The sequence below is a fragment of the Guillardia theta genome, assembly GCF_000315625.1.
Source record: "Guillardia theta CCMP2712 unplaced genomic scaffold GUITHscaffold_11, whole genome shotgun sequence".
NCBI lineage: Eukaryota > Cryptophyceae > Pyrenomonadales > Geminigeraceae > Guillardia > Guillardia theta.
The window spans coordinates 139270-163615 of record NW_005434663.1 but is presented as its reverse complement, the minus strand read 5'-3'; the positions used below and the strand labels follow the sequence as shown (position 1 = coordinate 163615).

The 24346-nt window shown below is 50.1% G+C and overlaps 5 protein-coding genes across 5 annotated transcripts; 2 read left to right on the top strand and 3 right to left on the bottom strand.

The window, feature by feature from the left end:
- Window positions 1–70: 70 nt before the first annotated feature.
- On the bottom strand, window positions 71–1729 carry GUITHDRAFT_150889 (hypothetical protein). The gene is made up of 11 exons (XM_005838323.1): window positions 1708–1729; window positions 1415–1456; window positions 1331–1370; window positions 1227–1285; window positions 1091–1180; window positions 927–1047; window positions 726–881; window positions 620–683; window positions 498–573; window positions 324–361; window positions 71–259 (listed from the first exon to the last, which is right to left on the bottom strand). The coding sequence occupies exons 6-11, from the start codon at window positions 1031–1033 to the stop codon at window positions 119–121; spliced, it is 582 nt and encodes a 193-aa protein (XP_005838380.1). The 5' UTR covers window positions 1034–1047; window positions 1091–1180; window positions 1227–1285; window positions 1331–1370; window positions 1415–1456; window positions 1708–1729; the 3' UTR covers window positions 71–118.
- Window positions 1730–5772: 4043 nt separating this feature from the next.
- On the top strand, window positions 5773–7303 carry GUITHDRAFT_159313 (hypothetical protein; the record flags this gene model as incomplete). Its single annotated transcript, XM_005838322.1, has 10 exons — window positions 5773–5796; window positions 5885–6049; window positions 6097–6187; window positions 6232–6325; window positions 6378–6498; window positions 6542–6646; window positions 6691–6816; window positions 6871–6918; window positions 6967–7048; window positions 7094–7303. The coding sequence occupies 10 exons, from the start codon at window positions 5773–5775 to the stop codon at window positions 7159–7161; spliced, it is 924 nt and encodes a 307-aa protein (XP_005838379.1). The 3' UTR covers window positions 7162–7303.
- A 1619-nt stretch (window positions 7304–8922) lies between these two features.
- Window positions 8923–10007, bottom strand: GUITHDRAFT_150888 (hypothetical protein). Its single transcript, XM_005838321.1, has 3 exons — window positions 9104–10007; window positions 8997–9061; window positions 8923–8950 (listed from the first exon to the last, which is right to left on the bottom strand). Exon 1 carries the CDS (start codon window positions 9896–9898, stop codon window positions 9326–9328), a length of 573 nt encoding a protein of 190 aa, XP_005838378.1. The 5' UTR covers window positions 9899–10007; the 3' UTR covers window positions 8923–8950; window positions 8997–9061; window positions 9104–9325.
- Window positions 10008–14139: 4132 nt separating this feature from the next.
- On the top strand, window positions 14140–16755 carry GUITHDRAFT_102667 (hypothetical protein; the record flags this gene model as incomplete). The annotated part of the gene is made up of 7 exons (XM_005838320.1): window positions 14140–14469; window positions 14541–14927; window positions 14977–15072; window positions 15133–15210; window positions 15255–15379; window positions 15426–15816; window positions 15871–16755. 7 exons carry the CDS (start codon window positions 14140–14142, stop codon window positions 16753–16755), a joined length of 2292 nt encoding a protein of 763 aa, XP_005838377.1.
- A 506-nt stretch (window positions 16756–17261) lies between these two features.
- GUITHDRAFT_134337 (hypothetical protein) lies at window positions 17262–24234 on the bottom strand (the record flags this gene model as incomplete). Its single annotated transcript, XM_005838319.1, has 16 exons — window positions 17262–17265; window positions 17312–17680; window positions 17788–17946; window positions 17995–18105; window positions 18150–18445; window positions 18496–18651; window positions 18703–19356; window positions 19431–19542; window positions 19591–19631; window positions 19675–19806; window positions 19849–19904; window positions 19949–20124; window positions 20168–21807; window positions 21853–22002; window positions 22488–22559; window positions 22639–24234. The coding sequence occupies 16 exons, from the start codon at window positions 24232–24234 to the stop codon at window positions 17262–17264; spliced, it is 5724 nt and encodes a 1907-aa protein (XP_005838376.1).
- Between the last annotated feature and the right edge of the window lie 112 nt (window positions 24235–24346).

Genomic DNA, 24346 nt, shown 5'->3' with positions numbered 1-24346 from the left:
AGGCGGCAGCGAGTGGAGGGGGAGAGGGAGGAGGAGCAGGAGAAGATGGGCGGTGAGGAGACATGTCCGTCATGACATCGGACAACTTTAATCTAGATGAAACAGCGCTCATGGCATGTCAGGTGCAAGTGAGTTTTGCTCTCCTGAAGGTGATGGACACGCGTCGTGGGCCATGGAAGTCGTCCAGGTCGATGCCGTGCGTGTGCTCAAACCTCGCCCTGCCCGTCACTACTTGGAGGCTTCTCCTGGGCACCAGGACCTGCGGAGGGTGAGGAGAAAGGTGGGATGGGACGGGAGGGACGGGAGGAGAAGTGATAATCTACCTTGATTTTGTCTTTCCTTGCGAATGTCATGTGGCAATCTAGCAGAAATTTCATGGATGGGAAGGGGACGAGGCAGAGGTGTAGGAGAGGGAGGAAGAGGAGGTGGTGGTGAGGAATGGGACGAGGACGAGGACGAGGACGAGGAAAAGGAGGAGGAGGAGGATTCAAGATTGCCTGCTCCCAAGGAGAGGTTAACTAGGATGTCTCCTGAAAGGAACCGGTCGTCAAAGTGCGCTGCTAGCGAATGCCCCTGCATGGCGCTCAATCTCTCTCGACGTTTTTCCCAGCGGCATTACCTTGTGCTTCTCGTAGGAGTTGGCGTTGGCCTCGTTAGGATGGAACTGAGCGATCACCTCGCACCTTGAAGGGAATCAACCTCGGTCGACCTTGCTGCTACCCGACCTGTTGATCCATTTCTCGATGATCGCTCTCAAGAAACTCGGGAGGTCCTCCTCCCCTCGCTCGATGCTGCAAGGGCGGACGCTCCTCCGCTTCAGGTCTGTGACTACTCCCCACCGCTGCGTCATGCACTCCCCATTGAAGGACGACAGTTGCCACCTGCTGCTGCTTCAGTCCAACGGAGGGAGGGGAGAGACATCTAACTTGTTCCCTGTGTCCAAGCTCTGCAGCAGCAACCCTTCCTCATCTTCTGTGATGAAGTCAGGAAACTGGAAGAGCCCCGGGACGTCGCGGATCGCTTTCGGCTTCATGAGCCCGGGCAAGTCTGAGGATGCGGTGAGAGCTTCAGATCAGAACGGCAGGTCTACCAGACTGCAAGCAAACAACTCCTCTGACTGCAGGAATCCGCTCTTCCTTCTCCGCAGAATCCTTACGTTGGGCGGGAGAAGAATCGACCTCAGCAGACTCTTTCATGCTCACCCGTCCAGACCCAACGTTCCTCACCTCTTCATTCTTGCACGCGGAGGAAAAGAGGTGATCCGTGTAGAGCAGGGACAACGGGACTGCCGCTCCAACATCATCCGTCAATGTACCAGGAGCTAGAGTACCTCTCTTCGAACACACGGGACAATCACCAAACGACGAACCCTTTAGGAAGGGGTCAGATTTCACCGCACAACCGCAAGACTCACAGTTTCAGTTCTGAGTAGCTTGCTAGAAGTCTTGTCAGGTGTCTGGGGAAAACATACAAAGTTTCAGGTTGCTGTCAGCACACTTCAAGGCCTTTTAAATATCATAAAGCTATATTATCAACCTCAATCTGAACATCGCTGCTCGACCTGGTCCTGCTGTTTTTGTCCTCACCCTCATGATCTTCCTTCGACTTGGCAACTTTTTGATCTCCCCTCGCTCCCCGTCGTCTTCCTCGCGTGTCTTCTGACCATTCCCTCTCCTCTCTCTTCACTTTCCTCTCTCCTCCCCTCACCTTGCCTTCTCGTTGCCTCCGCTTCATCCGCCTTGCATGTTTCCAATGTTTTGGCAGTTACAAACGTAACCGCCAATATATGGCATGCAGCAAAACGGCGGCACACACCTCTTGTACCGCTGACGCAGACAGGAAGCCTCTCCTCGAGCTCACCGTGGCCCCTCACCTGAAGGTTTCATGACGCATCCTATCCACCGGCTGGAGGTCGGAGAGCTTCTCAGGTGGGACCTTGCTCGGCTCAGTGGCTTCTCCTCGATCCCTAGTTCCCATGCTGTGTGTAGAATCACAAACATCAGAATCAGTACCTGCATGATAGCAAGCATTCGGCTCATATTGCGAGAAGGAATCATACTTGCTATTAGTGCACTAGACTCAAATGGATTCATGTTGGCGAGAGGTGATTATAAATGCAGGCAGATTCACAATGGCAGGCAAACGCGAGATCGGCATCGACGAATCTTTAAGATGTATTTGAGCACAAGAAACACACTGGCAACATTCCTGCATGATGTTTTAATGATCATTCTGTCACTCATGATCCTCATGTCTTCTGAATGAGGACCCCAGAGAACCTCAGTGCTGTTCCTCTGTCGTTGGCCGCCTTCACACAAGAGGAATGGGGCTGGAGGCTCAAATTCGAGCCATTCTCTTTCCGAAGCACGAGAATTCTTGTGTTTTGTAACTGGTCTTGAGAACCAACCGTGCATCAACAAATCACTTGCGCTCCTTGTGTTCAGAGTATGAATATAAGATACAAACTGTTATTCTTTGTTCTCAAGGTGTGGCGAGTATTCAAGATACGATGGTCTGAGATTCAGTTCACATGATCTACGGGGATTCAGACAATGAGTGCATCGCCCTCCTTCATTGCGGTTGTAGCTCGAGCTACTCCCACCAGTCACCTTCACCATGTTCGACCTTCCCAAACAAGTTTGTGGAGGACCCCCCGAGATCCCGAGATAGGGGTGTGTAAGATGGGGTCCTTTCGTTGTTATAGACAGGGGTCTGGAAAAGGGGGTGGTAGATATCGGAGTTAGCCGGATCCTCTAAAAGAGGTGGGTGGTCGCTTGATATTTACTATGGTGGGGTAGCTGACGAGTTTTTGAACATAGAAAAAACAAAGTCACTGATAATTTGAAATATCCCCGGATGTATCTTTGAAAAATAAAAGTATTGTGTGAATTGTGCCGAAACTGGTTGACTGTACCAAGTGAAACAAAGATATATGTTTAATAAAGTTTTATGTATAAAAGATGACAGAAAAAAATCTAAAATTAGTATCTAAATTATTTTTAATACGCGAGGTTACCACCAGGGGGCGAGGAAAAGGTTTCTTCCTAGTAAGGGTAGTCGAAAGGACCCTTCAGGGATTTTAGGGGGTTGGGTGGGTAGTATGCAGGGGTAAAAAGGGAGCAAGGGGATGAGGGTAGGGGTCCCTTCTATTTTTTGTCCCATGTCTAGGGGTGGGGTTATTCCGTGAAAAGCACTGAATTATGGGTCTTGTTCAAGGTGAAAGGGGGGGTAGGGGGTTCTGAGAAGAGTGATCACAAAAAGGATGGGGGTATAGGGTAGGGGTGGGGTAAGCCGCAATGGCGGCTGTGTAGGCATCGTGGACAACTGAAGAGGACATGTCAAGAGGCGAAAGAGAGGAGTTGTGAGCACAAGACAAACAACAGACTGACCCGAGAAGAGTGTGCATCGTTTCCTTGACGATGAGCCCAAAGTGAGAGGCCAGGGCTCGGACCAGACATCCAGTTGCTTGCGAGAGCTGCCTTATTCCCCGGTCAGCTACAGAGTCGTACGCGCAGCTAAAGGTGAGAATCCAATGCTCTCTCATCGTCTTCATCCTGGTTCTTATACCAAACTGTAAATCATATGCTCGCGACCAAGATTGTTTCTCTGCTGTTTCCAGTCACACGCAGCCGTGAGCAGGTCGAGTTGGTGCAAGGGGCAAGCTGGAGAGAGAGGGAGAGCAAGCGAGCATTGCATCAACAGATGGCAGAAACCGTCCTAGCTAAGACGGGGATAGTGCAGCAGCCCGGTTGTCTTGAAATCGACAAGTTGAATGCATTGGACGCTGTATTCCTATATTGGTGGAATTATTGTAGAAAACTAATGCGTAAACAGGCACCATTGCTGATCTCAATTGTCAACTTTGGTCATCCCCCAAGAAATTTATGGGCAAATTCGAGATATCTGAAAGAGAAAGGATTAGATCTCCAAGCCTTCATTGCTAAGGTGACCGTTGACTCTTCCGCGTCATGCGGCTGAAATATGTCCTCAGGATCCGTGCCAGGACACTCCTGAGGTGAAGTGTAAACAGGACGACGTTTATCAACTCGTCCAAGTAGAAAACAACGTGGTGGGTCATTCTGAAGCGGAATGTGCTCTTGTTGAAGCGATTCACCAGGTTGTTGAGAGGAGTCACAATGAAAAAACCAAGTCTCACGGAGAAGTGATCTGCAGTCCGATCATTTTCAAGAGCTCTACCACTTCTGATGTAATCATTGTTGATTCATTCATTTTGACTTCCAAATTGATGTTTTTTCCTGACCACAGGAGGGTGAGAAGGCTGTCATGATAACGCGATTGCCACAAGACTTGCAAAGGCAGCTTGACTCGCATATGAGGTGCTGACACTAGATGATGAATGTTCCTGTTTTACAAAGCGCTGATGCATTGTTTGTTTGTTATTATTCAGATACATGACCTTTCTCCTGGAATGTTCCCCATACCCCATGGGCTTTTTCACTTTTGATGGTCACCTGATCACTAGCAACCCTGCCGCCGTTGCAGCGTTTGGAGATGTAAATTTTGCACTTTGGTCGATACTTTGTCAACTGACTCACACGCAGACTATTTGGCTTCAAAGTGATATTTTTGGTATGAAAGATGCGCATGAGAGGTGCAAGCTTCGTCTTTACGATAACCCTTCAACAACAAGAGAGCTGACCTAAATTGTAGGCATGGACTGGCAGACCCGGAGAAGTGCAATCACCAGAGTAACAAGGTGGTTGACATTGTATCCACTATGATCATCTGACGATGATTCAGGCTCATCCGCAGACTGAGCGAAGGACTGCCTACATGAAGATGGTTCCTTCCTCAGGGTCAGATTAGAAACATGCTAATGTTCGTTGACGCAGATGGAAGCTCTCGTCGAAGACGGTTCTACATACGAGGTCGGTGTTGGAGACACTCGTGGCAACGTGGTCCAGTCTCTAACTAATGACGCAGGTGGATATCCCGCTCAAGAAGAAGCTTGATGACCAGACCGAAGAGACTTGGTTGGTTTTAAAGCTATGCATCGATAGAGTAGGGATGCATTTTCTTCATATTGACTGTCAGAAATAGGTATTGCAGGGTCTTTGCACAAAGACAGAAAGATCCCTTCACTGGTATCTGTCTGGCTGAAGATATGTGCTGTGCTTACTGCATGAATTCAGGCGAACCAATCATCATGGTCTCACACAAGAATGTCACGGATTTGAGAAAGGTCTTCACCTTGCTCTTCCCTTCTTATCACAATGTGCATCAACACTCATTCATCCTCGAACCTCAGGTGGAGGGCGAGTTGGGGAGAATGGAATTGTCCGCCTTGACCCAAAAGGATTTGATTCAACATGATAGGTGAGTCAGCGCTTGGTGGAAGTAGACTCACTCTCTGTTGTTAGTGATGTTGCGGGTTCACTTGCTGTACTTCTTGGTGAAGACTGGAAATTTGTTTACGACAATCCTGGTGGATAATGTTGAACGCCAACTCTCAGCTTCTCACGCCCAACCAGGTCGAGAAAGTGCTCTATCTGTGCACAAGAGTTCAGAAGGGTCTTCAAGTCCTCGATCCCTTCTTAGCGCAGTGTCTGCGGATTACGGAAGCTCTTCCTTGATTGCAGATCAGGTGCTGCACTCCCTCTCTGCCCCCGCCCGCCCTCAGCTGGCGAAGGCTTTCATTCTCGTATCTCTCTGAATTTCTTTGTGTCAGCTGCAAGGGCTACGTGCTGTATTGGACACCGCCGACGATTGGCATTTCAATGTGAGAATTTGGAGGGCTGAGGTAGTTTGCACATGACTATGGTGGAACTTGTACAGGTATTTGATCTAGAAAGAGAGGCTGATGGATTGCCTCTACAAGTATGCTGGTCTCTTGACAAATGGCAGAAGGTTGACGTACGAACAGGTCATTTGCTGGCACGTGTTCACGAAGCACAATTTGATAGAAGAGTTCAAACTGGATCAAGTCAAGCTCATGAATTTTTTCCGAGCGATCGAGAGTGGCATGCAAGACAATCCCTACCACAATGCAACGCACGTTGCGGATGTGGTACAATCCATGCACTGTCTGGTAAATCTTATTTCGAAGAGCAATTAAAAAAATCTAACTTGGTGCAGCTGCTAAAGGGAGGATTGAATCAGTTTGTGGGGAAAATGGAGATACTCGCAGGATTGTTCTCGGCATGCATTCATGATTTTGAACACATCGGTAGAACATTCCATCGCTCTGCGCAACACTGAGGCTTGTTCCAGGTTTCAACAACGACTTTCTGATCAAGACGCAACATGACTGGGCGATCGATTCCAATGACAAGTCCCCGAACGAGAATCATCATCTCATCTCAGCGTGAGTCGCTGAACTTGTTGCCCACCATTTTCAACTAAACGATTGTTTCTAGTTTCCGAATCTTGCGACAAGATGACTTCAACTTCCTTCATCGCATGCCCGAAGCACAACGAAATCAATTCCGCAAGATAGTGATTGAGCTGGTGCTGGCGACGGATATGGGAGAGCACATGGTTCTGTTGCCCCGCATGTCGTTTGAGTCTGACCACAACACAGGCCATCGTGTCAAAGCTGAAGACAAACCTGCTCAAGAGAATGGAAAATCCGGACGATCAGATCGAGGACGAGCCTCCTGACAGCCTGAGGATTCTTGTGCTTCAGGTTCGAGTAGGTCGCTCGTGTCTGCTTGGACTTAAAGCCTGCAGGGAGCGATCAAGGTGGCGGACATCGGGCATGTGTACGCCGATCGCGACGTTCACATCCGATGGGCAGAAAGACTCGAAGAGGAGATGTGGCGTCAGGGTGACCTGGAGAAGCACAGGGACTTGAAGGTATGACATGGCAGGAGGAAGGGGAAGGGGACGAGGGTTTTGACTCTGCTACAGGTTTCCTTCCTCATGGACCGAGAGAAGCCTGGCGTCACCAGATCCCAGGCAAGAAACCTTGTTGGAAGTTCTTCGCTTGAGTGACCTGAACTTCAGCCCGGCTTCGTTGATTTCGTCGTCATGCCGCTGTTTGAGACGTGGGCCGCGTGCTTCCCCAAGTGTCAGGTCCTTGTCAATCGTGAGTGTGTTGGACTCTCTTGCGACCTGCCTGAGCCCTTGGCAGGTGTGCAGGCAAACTGCGACCACTGGAAGGAGATGGAGAAGCAGTGGAACTTGGCCTCCAAGACGTAGAAGTCGCGGGATCGAAGCGGCGAGCCTCCAAGTTAGGGGAAGAGGAGGGAGGAGCTTGTGGGAGGTAGAGGGAGAGGAGGGAGGAGCTTGAGGGAGGTAGAGGAAGCAAGAAGACTTCTACCAATACAACTCTGTTGCCTCCCTCCCGCCTCCTCTAAAGCGGCACACGGAGACGCTCCTCCCAGAGACATGCGCGGACCACAAGTCTTTGAGGATGCCTCTGAGGCGGGCCGGTAAATTGATCCATGGCAAGAGGAGGGGAAGGGGAGGACAAGAGGAGGACAAGAGGAGGACAAGAGGAGGAATGGCTATGACGACAAACGGCAAGTTGCAGTCGCCATAGTCGACCCTCGGGCTTGTCTCTTGTTGAATCCGTAGAGAATGCAAGCATGTGCACCAGTGCGATATCAAGGAAAGCTCTTCTTGTTATCCTTGTCGCTCTTTCCGTTCTTCTCGGATCTCGATCAAGTTCGAGACCAGATCTCCGTCCTCTCCCATGCTTCTTCCTCCTCTCAAGCGCCAGGCTGAAGCTGAGAGGAGGGCAGGTTCGACCGCTGCGCTCAGAATGGTCTGCATTGAAACTCTTGCCTTGCAGGAAGAAGACGAGATGGTGGGAGAAATGCCGCCCACCATTCCGCTTTATCCCTTTCTTGAAGGTCCTGATGAAGTGAAGCTTGTCAAGATGTAAAGATATAACTGCTGCTTCCATCGTTCCCCCCTTCCCTCACGTCTGCTCTTTAAGATGCTCCTTGTGTCACACGCTTGGCCATCTGCAGCCTGCATGCCCGGAATGGGTGAGGCAACGTCTTAGCTTCCAACTTCCTCACGGAGATTGCAGAAAGTAATGGAGAGCCTCTCGTCAGATGAGCCCGAAGGCGAGCAAACAGAGGAGAGGCAAGGGTAAGAAGGATGAGGGAGCGAGGGAGCGAGGGAGGGACGGAGGGAGAGAGGGAGGGGGGGAGAGAGGGAGGGAGGGAGGGAGGGAGAGAGGGAGGGAGGGAGGGAGGGAGGGAGAGAGGGGTGCATTAGTCATGTTGTCGGCCAGGCTGTTGGCTGCAGTCATACAAGGGCAGGACAGTGAGATCAGACGACTGGCAGCACAAGGAATCGAACTCGACGCGTTTACTGTGAGGGGCGAGGAGAATCCGCTGCTTGCCGCTTGTTTCTACGAGGAGCACGTGCGTCTCTTGCTACCCTTGCGTTGCATCTCGCTCGTCTGCCTTGACAAGCTCACAGACTTCAGTGTGTGCTCTAATCGAACTCGGCGCTGATGTGAACGTCAAGAATTGTAATTTGCTCACCCCGCTCCATCTAGCAAGCTTCCGAGGTTCTTGGACTCACTGCCAATCATCCTCCTTTAGCGTGCAGCCGCAGGTTTGAGCTTGATCGGCCGCACGCTCCTCGCTGCCGGTGCTGCAGTGGACGAAGTTGATGTAGAGGTAAGCAGAGACTTGGCCAGCTGAACGCTGACTGGCTGCAGGGCAACACGCCGCTGCACCTCGCAGCCCGCGAAGGAGGAGAGGCTCTGATCAAAGACCTCGTCAGTGCAGGTGGAGCTCGAGGAGGTCCGAGCGGACGATGAAGATGTGCAGGCGCTCAAGTGAACGCGGCGACCAAGAGCGGGGGGTTGACGCCCTTGATGTACAGCGCTATGAGGGGCCAAGGCCGTTGCATCCTGCTGCTGTACGTGGGCTGCGTATCTGGACCCTTTTGACCTTCTACAGGTGTCAGCTAGGGGCTGACCCTAACCAGAGGTGTGCGCGAGGGTGGAGAGCGCTGGAGTGGGCGAGTGAGTTTGAAACTTGTGGATGTTGTTGAGTTGACAAGTTGGCAAGATGAGACAGATGAAGTGGAGAGCATTGAAATCCTCTCATGCCTCATGCGAGGGCTGCCTCTTGAGGTAACGAGAAAGGAAGCCTTGAGATCGCTGAAGAGATTTCAGAACATCGCGAATGAGACTCTCAACACTACTATGAGTGGGTTGATGGAATGTGATGAATAACACAACCGCAATGAGATTCAAAGTTTTACATTCATTCCCATGCATCTCCACTTCCTCCAACAGAATTTTGATAAGCAAATAATTCTATAGAAACATTTTGAGAGGCCATCTCTCAAACCTAGATCACAAGTCTATTCCTTGTGGTGAAATAACCGATATCTTTCATCTTTTCACACCTGTTACGATTAAAGTTCCTTGCCATGGTCCTGTTGGTTTTGCACGCCAGACCTTCACGTCAGTCAGTCCCGCTGCTTTCAAGACTCTGTCCCATGCTTTCTCAGACATGCAGTGCATCTGAATGCCGAGATCATCCTCCCACGAATGTGACAACTTATTCTCACGATAGCAGTCCAAGCTTGCAATAAATCGGCCCCCTTTCTTCAACCAAGATTCTGAAATGTGCTTCACTGTTCTCTCAGGATTGTCGAGAAAGTACAGAACTTCGACTAGCGTCACGACGTCAACAGATTGCTCAGGTGTCCAGTATTGGATGTCTTGAATGGAGTACGAGGTCTTCTCATTATCTTCGTCTAGGGACTGAGCTTTTTCGATCATCAAGGCTGCGCCATCCACTCCGTGAACCTCAGAGCATTGGGGATGTTCAGCCATCTTCCGAACTGCCCAACCGTTCCCGCATCCAGCATCGATCACTGAGAACTTCTTTTTGGAAGAACCCTTGGTTTCCAAGATAAACTCCCACATCTCTTCAAACGTAGCCGAGTGAGTAAGCTCCATCACAATATCTCGTCCATCTGCAGCCCATGAGTTGTACAAAGCAGTGACAGGACGCTTGACGGCATCGTTCTCATGAGCTTTGGGAGGTTCGACATGCTCTTCTACAAAGGTATCCTGGGATCTCTTGATCGCAATGTTGCGCTTGACCTTCCTGCGATCGAAAGTTCCAGAAACTCTTGCTCTACCCTGCATTGGCACTTCATTGTGGAAGACCGCTTCTTCTTCCTCGCTATTTGGAGCAATCATGGGCTGCACAGCCTTAGTTACCGGAGTGGCGACCGAAGGAAGAGATTGGTCCTGCACAGGAAGCACTTCCTTGAGAGAAAAATCAAGCGAAGCACGTTGTGCCATCATTTCTGAGGTTGCTTTGGGTATCTGCTCTGGCTTGAGGCTTCCGTTGCTTTGACATTCCTCCAAGTACTGCTTTACTGCTTCCTCATTGAGTTCGAACATTTTCACTTTCTGTCTGTCAGTTTCTGAGACGGTGAAAAACTTGGAGTGTTCACGAAGCATTTGATGGATGGTTACACCCTTGATGCTCTTAAAGATGTAAATAGGTGAATTCGGGTGTGAGGTCTTCCATTGCTGCCCAAATAGATTAGAGTCCATCTTTCCATCATTGATCTTCAGGACACTGGCAGCTCTGGAGACAAATTCTGGCAACATGTCCTCCCTCACAGCTGGCCGAGGCTCCATAGCGGGCCTGCCACGACTGCGCGCGCTCTTTGGTTTGTCTTCAGCTACGAAAGTTTTCCTCGGTTTCGTAGCCCTTGGATTGGCAACAAGTGGTTCTGACTCACTAGTTGGCCTCCAATTTCCATAGAGAGACGTGCATGGAGTGCGGGGAAGCTGAAGACGAAGTCAGATCTCAAACCGAGTGATGAAAAAAAACTCACAGTCGATTTTGAGTCAATTGAAGTAGAGGGCATTTCAAGCAGTCTATCCAGGCTTTGCTTCAACGCGGCAGCCGCATCAGACTCGTCGTCGATATCAGTTGTGATTCTGGGTGGCATGTAGACCATGCGTGTTGAACAGGCAGCTGTTCTGACAGACCTCCCTCCAGCCTTGGACAGCAAAGGGTTCTTTGACATTGAAGAGCGGGCCAGTATAGGCGCCTGTACGAACGCTTGTGCTGTTCTCATGCACAGAGAAACGGCAAAGATGAAGCATAGAGCGGTACGGCGAGAGACACCGCAAATCATGGAAAAGCTCTGCAAACAAACAACCATTAGCTTACTGGCAAATCCAATTTCAATAAGGTGCAGATGTTCGCACAATCAAGACAGATTCATCATGTTGTCTACATCTCGATTCATGCCACGCTTCGATAACCAACGTCATTAGCAAACCATCCTCTAGCTATCCACGAGAGCACACAATGCACAAATCAAAAAGCGGCCCCCAAAATCGCGCGAACAAACTTCACTTGTGCCTTATCATGATCAGGCAAGAGCGATGCACAACAGAGGATCCATCGCCCTTGCTCTGACAAGACAACCAACACGAACAATCCCTCCTCTTCTTCTCTTCTCCCTCACCTTTGTGACTTTGAGCGCCCCGATCTCCTGCATGACTGCCGCGGCCGCCGCACGAGTCCACCCTACCCCTACCCCCAGTACATATCTGAACTACCCTGACGTGTCCCTACCCCACCTCTCTCCCAGACCCACACCACTCGTGTGAACTCCACCCCCTGGTGAAGTTTTAGGGGTATGACCCTACTCTCTCAAAAATACGATTTCAAACTTCACCCCTTCTTTTGTCTGTCAAAATACCCACCTTTTTACACTTTGATGAGGTTATGTCGATAAGAACCCCTGCTTGAGAGTTTGTACCACCCTATAACCCAATTTGGTCTGTTGCGACTTACCACCCACCTGGGATTGTCCAATGGTAAGTGACTACCCCTACCCCCCATCGTCCGAAACACCCCTTATTGCCGATGCAACCTCTCAAAGCTTATATTCAACCACCCCTACCCTCAAATACGGAGTAAACAATACCCCTGATAGTAGACATCACACACTTAGAGGACCCCACCCTTCCCTTACAGCAGGCAGCCTCCGGATCCTCGGTACCCCACCATTCCACAAGGGGTGGATAGGACGAAAGCGTTGGGAATAGGTGGGTACTTCGAGGTCTTTTGGGAGGTGGGGGGTCTTAGAAGTGTGAGCATGTTTATTCACAGGGGTGGATCAAAAATATTTGGGGGTAGGGGTACTTTTAAAATTTCCATTGAGGACGTTCATCAGGGGTGGTTGTTGTGAGTAGGGTGGAGGGTTCTCAGGTATGACTTTGACGGGTGCTGTTGTCTATCCAAAAGGGGGTAGAGAAGGTTTTAGTGGTCAGGGGGTGGGGTCAGAAAGAACTACCAGGGGTAGGGGAGCTCCGACCCGGGGTCGCATAGAGGGCTCGAATCCCCCTCAGCTACAAAATGGAGTTAATGGGAAAGAACCCCCTCATTCATATCCATTTATCAGGGAACATGGGGGTAGTGTTTCTTTCCTCCAACTGTAAAGGTACCACATGCAGGGACTACCCCACCATATTCCCTTGCAGTTGCGTGCTTCAGAGGGTAGTACAGGGGGTAGGGGATCTTTACTTGCCTCGTGCGGGATTTAAATTTGAAATAAAGAACGCTAAAAAGCGATTCTGTTATTAATACTATAATATTTGTGCCAAAATTTGAAATCTTGAGTCATAATTTAGATTCTTAATAAAAATTGGGGCTGCAAAATGTATCTAAATATAAACATTTTATAAATATTTAATTGGGCATCTTCGGGTCCGGGGCCCTTTGAACCACGGTCGCCGGGAAGGGTTTTAAACTAACTTTGAGTAGGATGGAGGTGATTTTCAGTGCCGGGCCGGGCCTCCGGCCAAGGTGCCGGCTGACTCCCGAGTGTCAATAGTCAAGTATCCCAGAGGATACGCATGCGACTCATGAAACTGGTATGTCCCGGAGTCCTAGGAGTCGGTGTAGAGCAAATTTGGCAGAGAGTGTTTATATTTTGTCCATGAATTTTGAAATTAAGAGTAAATGTTCGAAAAATATCTGAAATGTCTGCTGTGTCCTGTTATCGGTTTTTGGAAGGACCACCTCCATTCAGTACCTTACCAAATTTTCAAGTACCCCCTTTTAAAATACCTTACCTTGGTATGACCCTGTCATATATCGTTAAATATACGGGTAGTCTCAGATGTTTTTGAACAAGTACCCCTACCTCTATCAGATAACCCACCCTTTGTGGGCTGGCACCTCTCCCGCCCTGCAACATCACTGCTAGGGCGATAGTGACAAGGAAATGCAGTGGAGTACAGAGGAGACGTAGCCGACGGCGACGAACGTGAGGGAGCAGAAGAGGGAAAGAGAGGAAGGAGCGAGGAACAGGAGCGAGATGAAGCAAAGGCTAGAGATTGAAGATGGGAGGAGGAGGAAAGCGACAACAGTGACGGAAAAAGGTGCCTTACAGGGGGAAGAAGCAGGAGCTGAAGTTGATAAAGGGAAAGTACCACATGAAATGGGGAAATGGAGAAGGGGAAGAGAATTGAGACGAGTAGCAAGGAGGGTAGGCGTCAAAGAGAAGATGAATGAATCGAGGGTAAGGAGGGCTATGGTGCGGCAAGGGCATTGGAGGAGGAGGATGAGCGAGCTGAGGAAAGAAGCAATGAGAAGCGGGACTAGGAGAGATGAAACGACGGGATGAGTATAGAGAGGAAGCAGGCAAAGAATGGAAGATAAAACGGAACGAGATGAGCAGCGCAGGGAGGGAACCAAGGGGAAAGTGTACGAAAGCGAATGGTTTAGGGGCGGAAAATATTCTGCAGACAGATTCATGGTTCTTGGATGCAAGGATCTTCGAACCTATTCATCACAGATATCGCTTTATCCTGATTCCTTCTTATGTTGCTCTTTGCAGAAGTTCCGAGTTGGGTGATCAACAGATATCTGTAGAATGAATCAATCCTGAAGCATCTCGATTTCTCAAACACGCATTGGACTCATGTACCGAGGAGTCTTCTTTCTGTTTCTTCTATATTTTGGGGCCGTATGGCCTGGAAAGACATGCAGCAACACCCTTCAGCTTGACGATGGGAGGCATGTTGCCTTCGCTATAAGTACAGATTCGGGACGAAACTTGGCATTTTCTCCTTCTTTCTATCATGTAAACTTCCACAGGAAGACGGGATCGATCACATCATCGCGTTTCCGAAAGATTTGCCATGCATCCAGCCTGAGAATGGACGTCGGTGAAGGAAGTAGGATTCAGAGGCAACCTTCATTGTTTCAGCCAGACGCTCATAGCAGGAGTTCGCGAAAACCCCATGCAGATGTGAATACTGATTTTCCTGCAAATGTCTTGAAACCAGCTGTGTATTATAATTTCTCTAAATTAGGCTTCAAGCTAGAGCATACGGTCAACAATCCCTCCCAATCTACCGAGGCCTTTCTTGGAGACACTCCGCAAGTTGATGATCGGCCGCAAGAAATGGATTCCGTGCAGTCTGAAATCAAGCGGCTGAAAACGGAGCTGGACAAGCTCAAGGCAGAACATCGGGATATAAACGAGGTGAGTCTTGAAATGTTCTTTTGAGCTGCATGAGAGAAATTCTGGTTGTTGCGCTGAGCTGCATTTTACAGATATCGGACAAGCTCTCTACTGAGCTAATGCAGCCTGCTGTGCACTCATACGCACAAATATCTGCGCTCAAGAAGAGGAAGCTCATGCTCAAAGATAGAATCCTAGTGTTGGAAAGAAAAATATCGAGCTTGGAAAGCGATGACAAAGCACCCAATAACTTTGAAGGTAGACAATTCACAGACCAGGACACTGAAATCTCAGAAGATGACGTCAAGGACTTCGACTTAAGGGAGAATGCTTCCTCATATGCTATGAAGGAGCAAAAATTTCGGCATGCAAGGATTCAATTCTCAGATATCAGTGGAAACCTGTGGAATGAGCCAGAAAATGAGGCTTTGAGGGAGATGATTTTGAGACTGAACGACCTCGGATTGCGCCCTGAGACGGTTCTCATTGTCTTCGAGGTCAAGAAGGAGGTGTAATCTAAACACACAGGTACCTCCGCACAAGGACAGCTACTTCCTGTCGCTCATGAAAGGGTTACAATGTGCTGGGCTTAGGCCTCGCGGCTACGATTTTAGAGAACAGACGGTCAGTGATTATTGAGCAGAGAAGCCTTTGCCGAGATCTGACCGTAATCTTATGATTCAGGTTATGGGGAGCGGGAAGCAATATCCATTTGCTGCTAAGCGCGCAAGACAGGATGTCTTATCTTTGTTGTCATCACAGGTCAACTTCTTGAAAGAAATGTGCACAAACTGAATGTGATGCAGATTGATAAACTGAATGGAATAGCGGGCTGGAAACTCAGTGCACAGGAGTTCAAACGATACTTTTCGAAAGCATGGTGGAACGTTCCGGCCGCTCGAGATGACCTTTTCATGGCCTCTGCACATCTGTACGTGCACGATTGCGATGGTTGTGATCGTGACCCGTTGTTTCAGGTACTCTGTTCGAATTGTTTGCTACTCCATCACCTCGGAAGGACTTGATGAACAAATCTATGATCCTCCTGGTGACAACCCCCCACGGGCAACGATAAGAGTTTGCCGTAAAGGAGATCATGTCATTTCTACTTCTCCAGCCAAGGGCATTACGGATATTCGGTCTGTGTTTGCTCCTCCTACCATCGGAAAGCCCACAAAGTTGATGAGGAAACGTCTCATGGAGGAGAATTTGGGCCTGTTTGACGTCCCCGACGAAGACGAGAAGGAGGAATCTGAAGCATTCGAAGATCTGAGTCAGAATGAAGAAAGTGTGCAAGAGGACGACGAGATAGTCGAGAGCAGCGCGTATGAGATTCAACGAAAAGTGGGTGCTGTCTATGAAACGCAGGTGAGAAGAAAGTGCATGCTATGTTAGCTTTGCTGATGACTCCTTCAATCACAGGTTGCCACGAAGAGAATATTCGCAACAATATCCTTGTCCGAGCATTCCAAGGTTCAGCTGACAAAACTGCTCGACACCATTCGACGGGAATTTCCTCTTGACTCAAAGTTGCTCGACAGTCTGGTGCGATGGATTGATCCGAATACGATGCATATTACGATTCAAACGTTTGACGTTCCTGGAGAGTCCATGGACGAGGTTCTGCAGTCTGTACAAGAGGCAGTGCGGACGGCAAACATCAGTCCTTTCAAGGTCGCCACAGGTGAACTCGGATGTTTCTGGCACGCGGCTGGGTCCGGATGGGGAAGAATTCCCCGAGTGATCTGGCTGGGCCTGGACGATCAGAGTCTGCCGCAGCTCGTCGAGCTGCACGATGCTCTCCGCCGCTCGTGCGCAGCAAAGAGTCTTGTGGACCCGCGGCCCTTCTGCGCTCACATCACCCTAGGGAAGAGTCGGACCAAGGGCAACCTGAACTCCAACGAGCGGCGGAGCTTGAGGGCCTTCGGCAAGTGGATTCAGGACACGCAGCGATCGACTGCATTGCAGAGCCTCTTGGAGGAAACGAATCGTAACGGACAGTCGAGGAACTCGGCGAAGCAGGAGGCGAGGGCGATGACGAGTGGGAGAGGTGCGAAGAGGCATCGGTCATGGATGCAAAAGACACGGAGACATCGAACGCGAGAGCGGAGGATGGGGGAACTGAACTCGGAGCTGTTCGACAGTCTGGTGGTGGAGGGAGGGAAGGAAAGTCTTGTGCCGGAGATTGAGATGGAGATCGCTGAGATCGACGTGTTGGAGGCTGTCAGAGTGCCTGGCTCGAAGCAGGTCTCCTACAAGAAGCTCATGAGCCTGCCCCTCTTCCCCGACGACTCCGCGTGTACATAGAACCTTTGTGTCTTTATTCTTTGAGCTTGTCTGTCTATTTACAAGAAATATATATGAAACATCACGAGCGCAGCTGCTCCTGCTATCATTGTCTCTGAGAACCAAGGAATCCTCGCAGCTCCTCCTGGAGTGGCGGCAACTGTATCCACTGCATCCCATCACTTGTATGCCGTCATCCCATCACAGTCTCACCTGTTACCGTCAACTTCCCTGCTCCTCTTCTCGTCATCACTCCCACCAGCCGAAACCCAAGCGAGGAGGAGGAAGGAGAGTACAAGATCGCTTGCCCGTCCTGGGCTCCTCGCCTAATAAAGCAAGTCAGAGGCCCCGGTAGCTCCTCCTCCTCCTCCTCCTTTACTTTGATGTGCAGGAAGCAGAACTTGCAGTGGCGAAGCCTGAGGCTGCTGCTCCCACCGGCATTCCTCCTCCTAGCGCCCAAGACAACCGCCGGCTTGCTCGATACTGAAGTTGCAAGAGGTAAGGAGAGGAGCGGACGTGCTCGGGGGTCACCTGCGGCGGGGGAGGACAGGAAGGGCTGGGGACGAGGCGGGGGGACCAACTGAAGGGCTCGGCGAGGGAGAGAGACACGTTGACATGCCCCTTGAGCGTCTCCTGCGTCAACTGCTGACTCTCCACCGCAGCCTGGAACTTGGAGACCCACAGCCGCAGGTCGAGCTGCTGCCACTCGTGCTCGGCAAAGACATAGAACTGAAGGAGGCAGGAGAGGCTGTCAGAGCAGGTGCTGCCGTTGGAGAAGTTGGCGGAGGAGGCGAAGACAACGTTGATGGGGGACACTTGGGCTAGGGTAGCCAGGGCGAGCTGGAGGGCCAGCAGACGGTTGGGATCCGCAAGTTGCAAGCCCAAGGGGTTGAACTGAGAGGAGCCAGAGACGTTGACGCGGCAGATGAGATAGAGGCGGTCGAACCTGACACATCAATGAGTGCAAAATTACAACAACATAACATGATATGCGATGAGTACAAAACAACATAACATGCGATGAGTACAAGATGACAACAGGTCAATTGCAACCTGAGAGTCTCGAATGTGAAGTCCAGCACTAGCTCCATCGCAAGTTGATACGACATGTTCGTGTCGACCAGATACATCGGCCTAGCATACGCGCAAAGGTTCGAGCTGTTGACAGCTTGCATGAAGTTTGTCTGGTTCTTCTCGGTCATGTTTGTCATGCTATCAACAAGAGTCATCGCCGGAGTTTGATCGCGCGCGGCTACTCACACAAGGTGGTACATGTCGTACTGCAGCAGCAGCAGGTCTGACGTGAAGCTCCCGGAGAAGAACGTGTGGGTGAACCCCAAGGGCGTTCGAGTGGTCGGGGTGACTTGAAGCCTGTGGAGGAGTGAGGGAGGAGGAGGAGGAGAGGTCGACCTCACCTAGCAGACGCACGTTCCACGTCCAAGCTCGTCGGAAGCGACCAGACATCGCATGAGTAAGATGAGGAGCTGGGACACTGGAGCCCTTGGCTGAGACAAGACATTGATTGCAGGAGGCGGTTGGCAGAGTAGACGCCTGCCGACAGGAAGGTCGTTCCCTCCCAGTGCCCAGCCAGCGCGTTCATGGCAGGAGCAGCTGAGATTGCGCTGCTCATGGCTACAGAAGTTGCGAGCACTCGACCGTTGATGAAGGAACCAGCGAACTGCAACGCAGCTGGGCTGTAGCTCGTGAGGGCCTGGAGGACAAGGGCAAGTCAGCACGCGGCAAGGAGGAGGTCTAGAGCACCTTCGATGGCAGGGAGATGGCGCTGTCGTTGCGACATGAGCCATCGGCGAGGACGAACGTGCAGGAGGAGGGGAGGGAGATGAAGCAGTCGGTCCCAGCAGCGAGGTCGTCCCGGATGAACACAAGAACAAGAGCTGCTTGAGACGCGCTGACTCGCTGCCAACCCACTCGGAAGGAGTTTGCGGGCACCTGCTGGAGAACCCTCACCTGCTCCTCCTGGCTGGGGCCAGCAAACCCAGACAAGTAGAGGAAGACTCGGTCGCCGAGCCGGGGAGAGACCATGGGAGTGAAGGAAAAGTTGAGCTGCAGACGTTCGTCGACCAGGGGCGGATGGAAAGTGACCATCGTGTTCCAAAGAGCGCCTATGCTCGGAAATTCAATCTGGTCGCCAGTCTCAGGAGACGTCGGCCAAACACTGGCGTCAGTGAAGAGACGGAGGGGACGGGAAGCATTGTATCCGTGAAGCGGGACGAAGACAACATCTTTAGGAATGACGATGATGATCGAGCTATTCCTTGTGATGTTGTTTGCCACGGGAAAGACAAGCGTGAAGTTGGAAGGATACCAGACTCCTCGCGAGAAAGCTGACGACGAGCTGTTGCATAGGAAAGCAAACGGAATGGTCTGACGTGGCGATGAGAATCCAGGCAGGTACGCGAAGACGTGTTCGCCGCTTAGTATGTCAATGTTTGCGATGAACTTGAGAGAAAACTCTGAAGTCTCTCCAGCAGACAAATCTTTGGAGCTGGTCATAGAGGAGTTTTCAAACGCCCCCGTACGGTTTTGAAACATCAGAGGTAGTTTTCCTGCGATTATTCCATCTTGAAACATCAAGAACGGATCAGAACCAGGGATTCCCTCCTAGAAGAAGATCAACCAAGTCATACGGAACTCCTTAGTTATAGTTATAGAGCAAGGTCGTTGACAGAGATTACCTGGCGGGTGTAAAAACCTTGATCCGAAGCTATGCTCAGGACAAGAGGGGAATAAGCCAACACGTCCTCTGAAATCTTGAAAGAAAGCCTCTGTAGCTCAGGATACCAGGTGCTAGGGGTCAAACATAAGCAAGCACCTTCAGAAGAAGCAAAAACACACCCTCCTTCACGGCTTGTGACCTGGTAAGTGACCGGGCAGTACTGTATAGCAAGTCATAACGTGGACGTACATCAAGCTGCAAACCTGACTCTGATTGTTTGCACAATTTTCATAGGATACGTAAACATTGTTGTTGTAGTCCCAGGGTGTTGCGGTCGGACAAGTCGGTTTGACGAAGCAAAAGTTGCTACAACAGTGAGGCTGATTGCAAGGGTTCTACAGACATTCTCAGGACAATCGATTGAAAGATGAGGATACCTGGAGATAGAGATTCCAGGCTAGGCAGGTTGAACCAAAGAACAAAAACTGGCGCCCTGCTCAAAGTCTGTGATCTAAATTCATCGTCGCCACCAGTCACCTGCTGCAGGATACGCAAGGTTCTGACACTGGCATGAGCCCACCGATGACGTGGACGCTGACGCGTATGCAATCCTCTTCACGTCAAGCTGGATGGGGCAGCCGGTGGGCGAGCAAGAGCGTTTCAAGAACGAGTTCAAGTACAAGTCCAAGGTGGAGCCCTTGTTGATCTTGTTCCTGGTAGCCTCGTCACCACAAGCATCGAGGGATGACATCTCACCTTGCTTGCAGCTGAATGTTGACGGTGACAGGACTGGCATAGTTCAAGGTGATGGCATTCTGCATGAAGAAAGGATACACGTTCACATATACAGCTTGTCCGTCTACAGGGCCCTGCACAGTATCTGTCGATAGAAACAGAGCTGGAGTTGCGTTTGAAATGCCGGCAAACGGGACGCTGAGGTTCATGCTTGGAGGGACGTCAACAAGCACAAGAGAACGAGAAGCAATCTCCCTAGTGATGGAGACCGTGAGCTCCCCGGAAGCAAAGCTCCCTCTTTCCATGAGATTCTGAGGGGCCGGTAAGTCCGGGTTCACGGTCATGCCGACTTGTGTGCTCATTGCCCCAGCCGTTACTAGGAACTGATGGAATCGAAGTCGCACGTAGCTTCCGGCACTGATCGTCATCGACGGCCGGAAACTTACTTGAACATGGACATCTGAGCCAGCGATCATGGGCGAGACTATCAGCTGCACACTCTCAAACTTTCCCTTCAAGACTATGAATGCAACAGGTGTGCTGACAATGTTGCCTTGCTCCCCAGCATAGGCCAACAAGGTTTCAGCCTTCAGGCCGTAGCTGATCCCTTGAGGCGGAATCGAGAATCCGCTCATGCGAGGGACGAGAAGCGTTTGCTGCTTGCCCGAGGGAACGGCGAGGGTGCTTTCAAATGAGAAGAGGATGCCGCCGGTCTCCCTGGTCCACTGCCCCTGCTGAAACCCGGAGGTGTTACCGAGATCGAACGATCCCTTTGCGTCTCTTGCGACCAGGTAAGGCATCAACATCGTCATCCTGTCCTTCTCCTTCATGTCGAACGACAGAGTGAAGGTGAGTTGAATCTCCGTCACGTTGCCGGGAGTCTCAGGATCAAACGACACTGATGAGAACCGGAAAGTGCCGATCGGACGATAATTCCTGATGAAGTAGCGAGGATTTGCGTACACGCTTCCTCGTTGAGCAGAGACAGCGATAGCCATCGGACACGCTTGGGATGTGTTGACACAAGTCGAAGACGGAAGAAGCACTCCATGAGTGGGAAGTTGGAGGACTGAGTCAACAGCCGTGATTGAAAACTGTTGGAAGGGAGGAATCTTGTGCTGAGAGGTCACGACGCAGGAGATTGAGAAGGTCTGATTCACAAAGCTGCAATATGAAAAGACTCCTGGAGGTCTCGAAATCACGTTGAAAGCAGAAGAAGTTTTGTGTCCGAATTCCGAGAGCGAAAGTATCAAGGCATCGCCTGTCTGCAACATTCTGAAGTAGCTAACGTTCAATTGGAAAGAAGTGAATTGACTTGCGATGGGGTTGGAGAAGGAAAGATTGACCGGTTGATAGAAGGCGCCCAGGGGAGGCAAGTTTGGTATGAAGTATTTGTGAATGATGCCATAGTTGGTCGTGTTGAGTTCGATTGAGACCAATCGACTGTCAATCTCGATCCCTCCCGGGGGAAATGCAATTCCAACGTCGTGTAAGAATTCGACGAAGTACATGGACAAGGTTTGGTTGACGGTAAGGACCAAACGACTGGACGAAGCATTGAAGAAAGCAGCTTCAAAATACTGCCCTATCAGCGAACTCTGATTCAGCAGCCCGTCGCCGACCTTGGAGAAACCATTGAGGGTTATGATAACTTCATCTCCCTGCAAAACCTCTCAGTCTCAACCACCGTCTCGCGTCTCTTTTACCCGTTTTAGAACAAAGTCGAGAGTAAGCAGCGTCAAGCGAAAAGCGGAAACTTGCCCAGCTTGGACTGAGATGTAGTGGAAAGAAGCTGAGAGGAGTGGAGAAATGGGGCTGATGAAATCAAACGGTCTGTGAGTCAGGTTCCCATAGCTCTGTAAGAACACATCAACATTAGGAGAGGAGATCTTGAATAACGGAAGAGAAATATGAAATCCCTCATCGAGATCGACACGCCAACTCGAATTGACGGGCAAGGCATCAAGTACGATGAGTTCCAGATACTGTCTGGGAAGCCAGCTAGCATTTGCACGCGCAGAGTGCTTGAGATCGTCACTGTATATGGTTACTGCCTTGTGAAGGACCTCAACTCCAGAAAAATCCACAAGATTCAGCCTTATGACATCCTGACTTGACATGATTACATTGATCGTGAACTGAAATGAGAGAGTTGAGAATCCAATTGCATCCTTCTTGTTGAAAGTCAGATTGGTATCTGAAAGTGCTGCTGGAACTCGCTGGGTATTGACGACAGGGGTTATGGCAACAGGAAACAATTGAGAAATCATCCATGACTTTATCTCCAGTGCAGGTACTCCGGCCAGTGGTAAGACAATTCCAAGACGTTGAAGAGATACACTTTGAAGCTCTCCTGCTGATAGTAGATTTGCGCTGGCAAGATACAAAATTTCGTCTTTGTGGCTCCAATTTCCTGTCGAAACAAGCATGTCAGCCGAGAGAAACAAACAATTTCTTTCACCTCTCCAAAATGACTGTGATCCTGCGCTCACATTGAATTCAGAGATATTGAAATGAAAGCCCGGAAGAAACAAAGCTAGGATGTCTCCCGGGAAGATGTCAGTGCTCTTGGAAAACGTGATGTAAACATCAGCCTGCTGGAAAGGCCTTGGAGGATCGAAAGAAACTGAAAAGAAATCAAACAGCGACACTGCTTCGATGTGTTTGAAAGGGGCAAACTCTATGCTAGACTTGGAGCCTGAAGATTTCATGAATACATCGTGATAACTAGCCGGAATACCATCTTTAGGAATCTGAAATCCAGCAGATTGTGGTATCACTGCTCTGATCAATGTGTTCATGGGAATATCTGCATTCATGGTAAACTCTAGCGTTGAGGTCTTGTTGGACCAAGACGCTTGTGAGAAGATTGAACCTGAAGCGTATTCCAAGGAAGAACACTGAGCTTGAGTCAAACAACCATAGGGATTTCTTTCCAACCAGAAAACAGATTTTGATCCAGGAGCAAAAGTTTTGATGGAATGAAGTGAAAGGGGGATGTTTGATTGATCGTTGGCGCTGATGTTCGACATCACCATTGAGATTGTTTGGCCGTATGATAGATTGACGTTGAATTCCATGACAAACTCAATCTCTGCACTTGCTCCGGGCGCTGGAGTATCTCGATGACACATCCATTCAAACCCGTCGAAGACGCAGCTGCAATTGCAAAACGAAACATTGGAGGTCTTGACTTTGCCGGGGAGGAAAGAAGTTTGTATCGCGGTCGGAGGAACTGGACCTTGAGCTGCGTCTGACTGAATCGTCAAGACCGGGAAAGAGTTTTCGACACCGATAGAAGGAGCGAAAATTTCGAGAGTGTCGAAGAGATTGTTGAGAACATGGTATTCAGAAGTGTATGGTTGAGAAGAAGTGTACGTCATGGACAACTCAAATGTTTCATTGTTCCATGAGATTGAAAAAGGAATCCCTGCTACAGGTGTCCCCTGCGACGAACTTCCATAAAAGTACGGCAACGAGACGGTTATGATATCAGAGAGCTGCAGGGGCATTGCGTTAAAGAAAGAGAGCTTGGCATTCAAAGGAGAACCAATATCATACCGATGTGTCAACACAAGCTGAAGAGGTTGATTGGGAAATGGGCTGTAAAACGACCCAATAGCTGGCACAGAGCACGGGCAAGACTGTTCCACACAGTATTGAACAAGAGGATCATTTTGAGTTAGCCCACCATTTGGAATCTTGATGTTTTGTGTGGATGAAACCTTAAGAGACAACGAACTGGAACTGGCTAAGGTGTTGATGAATGTGAACACCAGAGTGTAGTTGCCCTCGAACCAAGTGGCTACATCAGATGTGTAATCATTTTGCTCCACTTGCACCTGCTCTGTGCAGTCATACCCGCATTTCTGAAATCGAGACAGCAAGAATCGCAGCGAATCTCCACTTGTGATCGGATCGGTCGGTTTGATAGTGAAGGTTAAGGTGGCAGGTCGTCCTGCCGCGGGAGGGTCCAAGGCAAGCGAAACTTGAGCACTGCCAGTGTAGAACGCCGATGAAGCAAGCTGCAGCAGGGCCAGCAAGAACACAAGGGCGAGATGATGTTCGAGCCGCTGCTGCAGTTTCATCTCACCTCCTGACAGCCTCAGGCTCCAGCCATTCCCCGGCCCTCTCCCTCATCCTCCCTGTCCTCGGACATGGCGCCCCATTCCAAGAGTCGAAAATCGGAGGATCGGACCC

Bases quoted from the DNA above. Each gene is read 5' to 3' on its own strand.
- GUITHDRAFT_150888 (XM_005838321.1), bottom strand. From the start codon at position 9,898: ATGGAGCTTACTCACTCGGCTACGTTTGAAGAGATGTGGGAGTTTATC.
- GUITHDRAFT_150889 (XM_005838323.1), bottom strand. From the start codon at position 1,033: ATGAAGCCGAAAGCGATCCGCGACGTCCCGGGGCTCTTCCAGTTTCCT. The intron at 882-926 runs GTTAGATGTCTC...AAGCAGCAGCAG, and splicing joins AGCTTGGACACAGGGAACAA to GTGGCAACTGTCGTCCTTCA. The intron at 260-323 runs GTAGATTATCAC...CACCCTCCGCAG, and splicing joins CAAGGAAAGACAAAATCAAG to GTCCTGGTGCCCAGGAGAAG.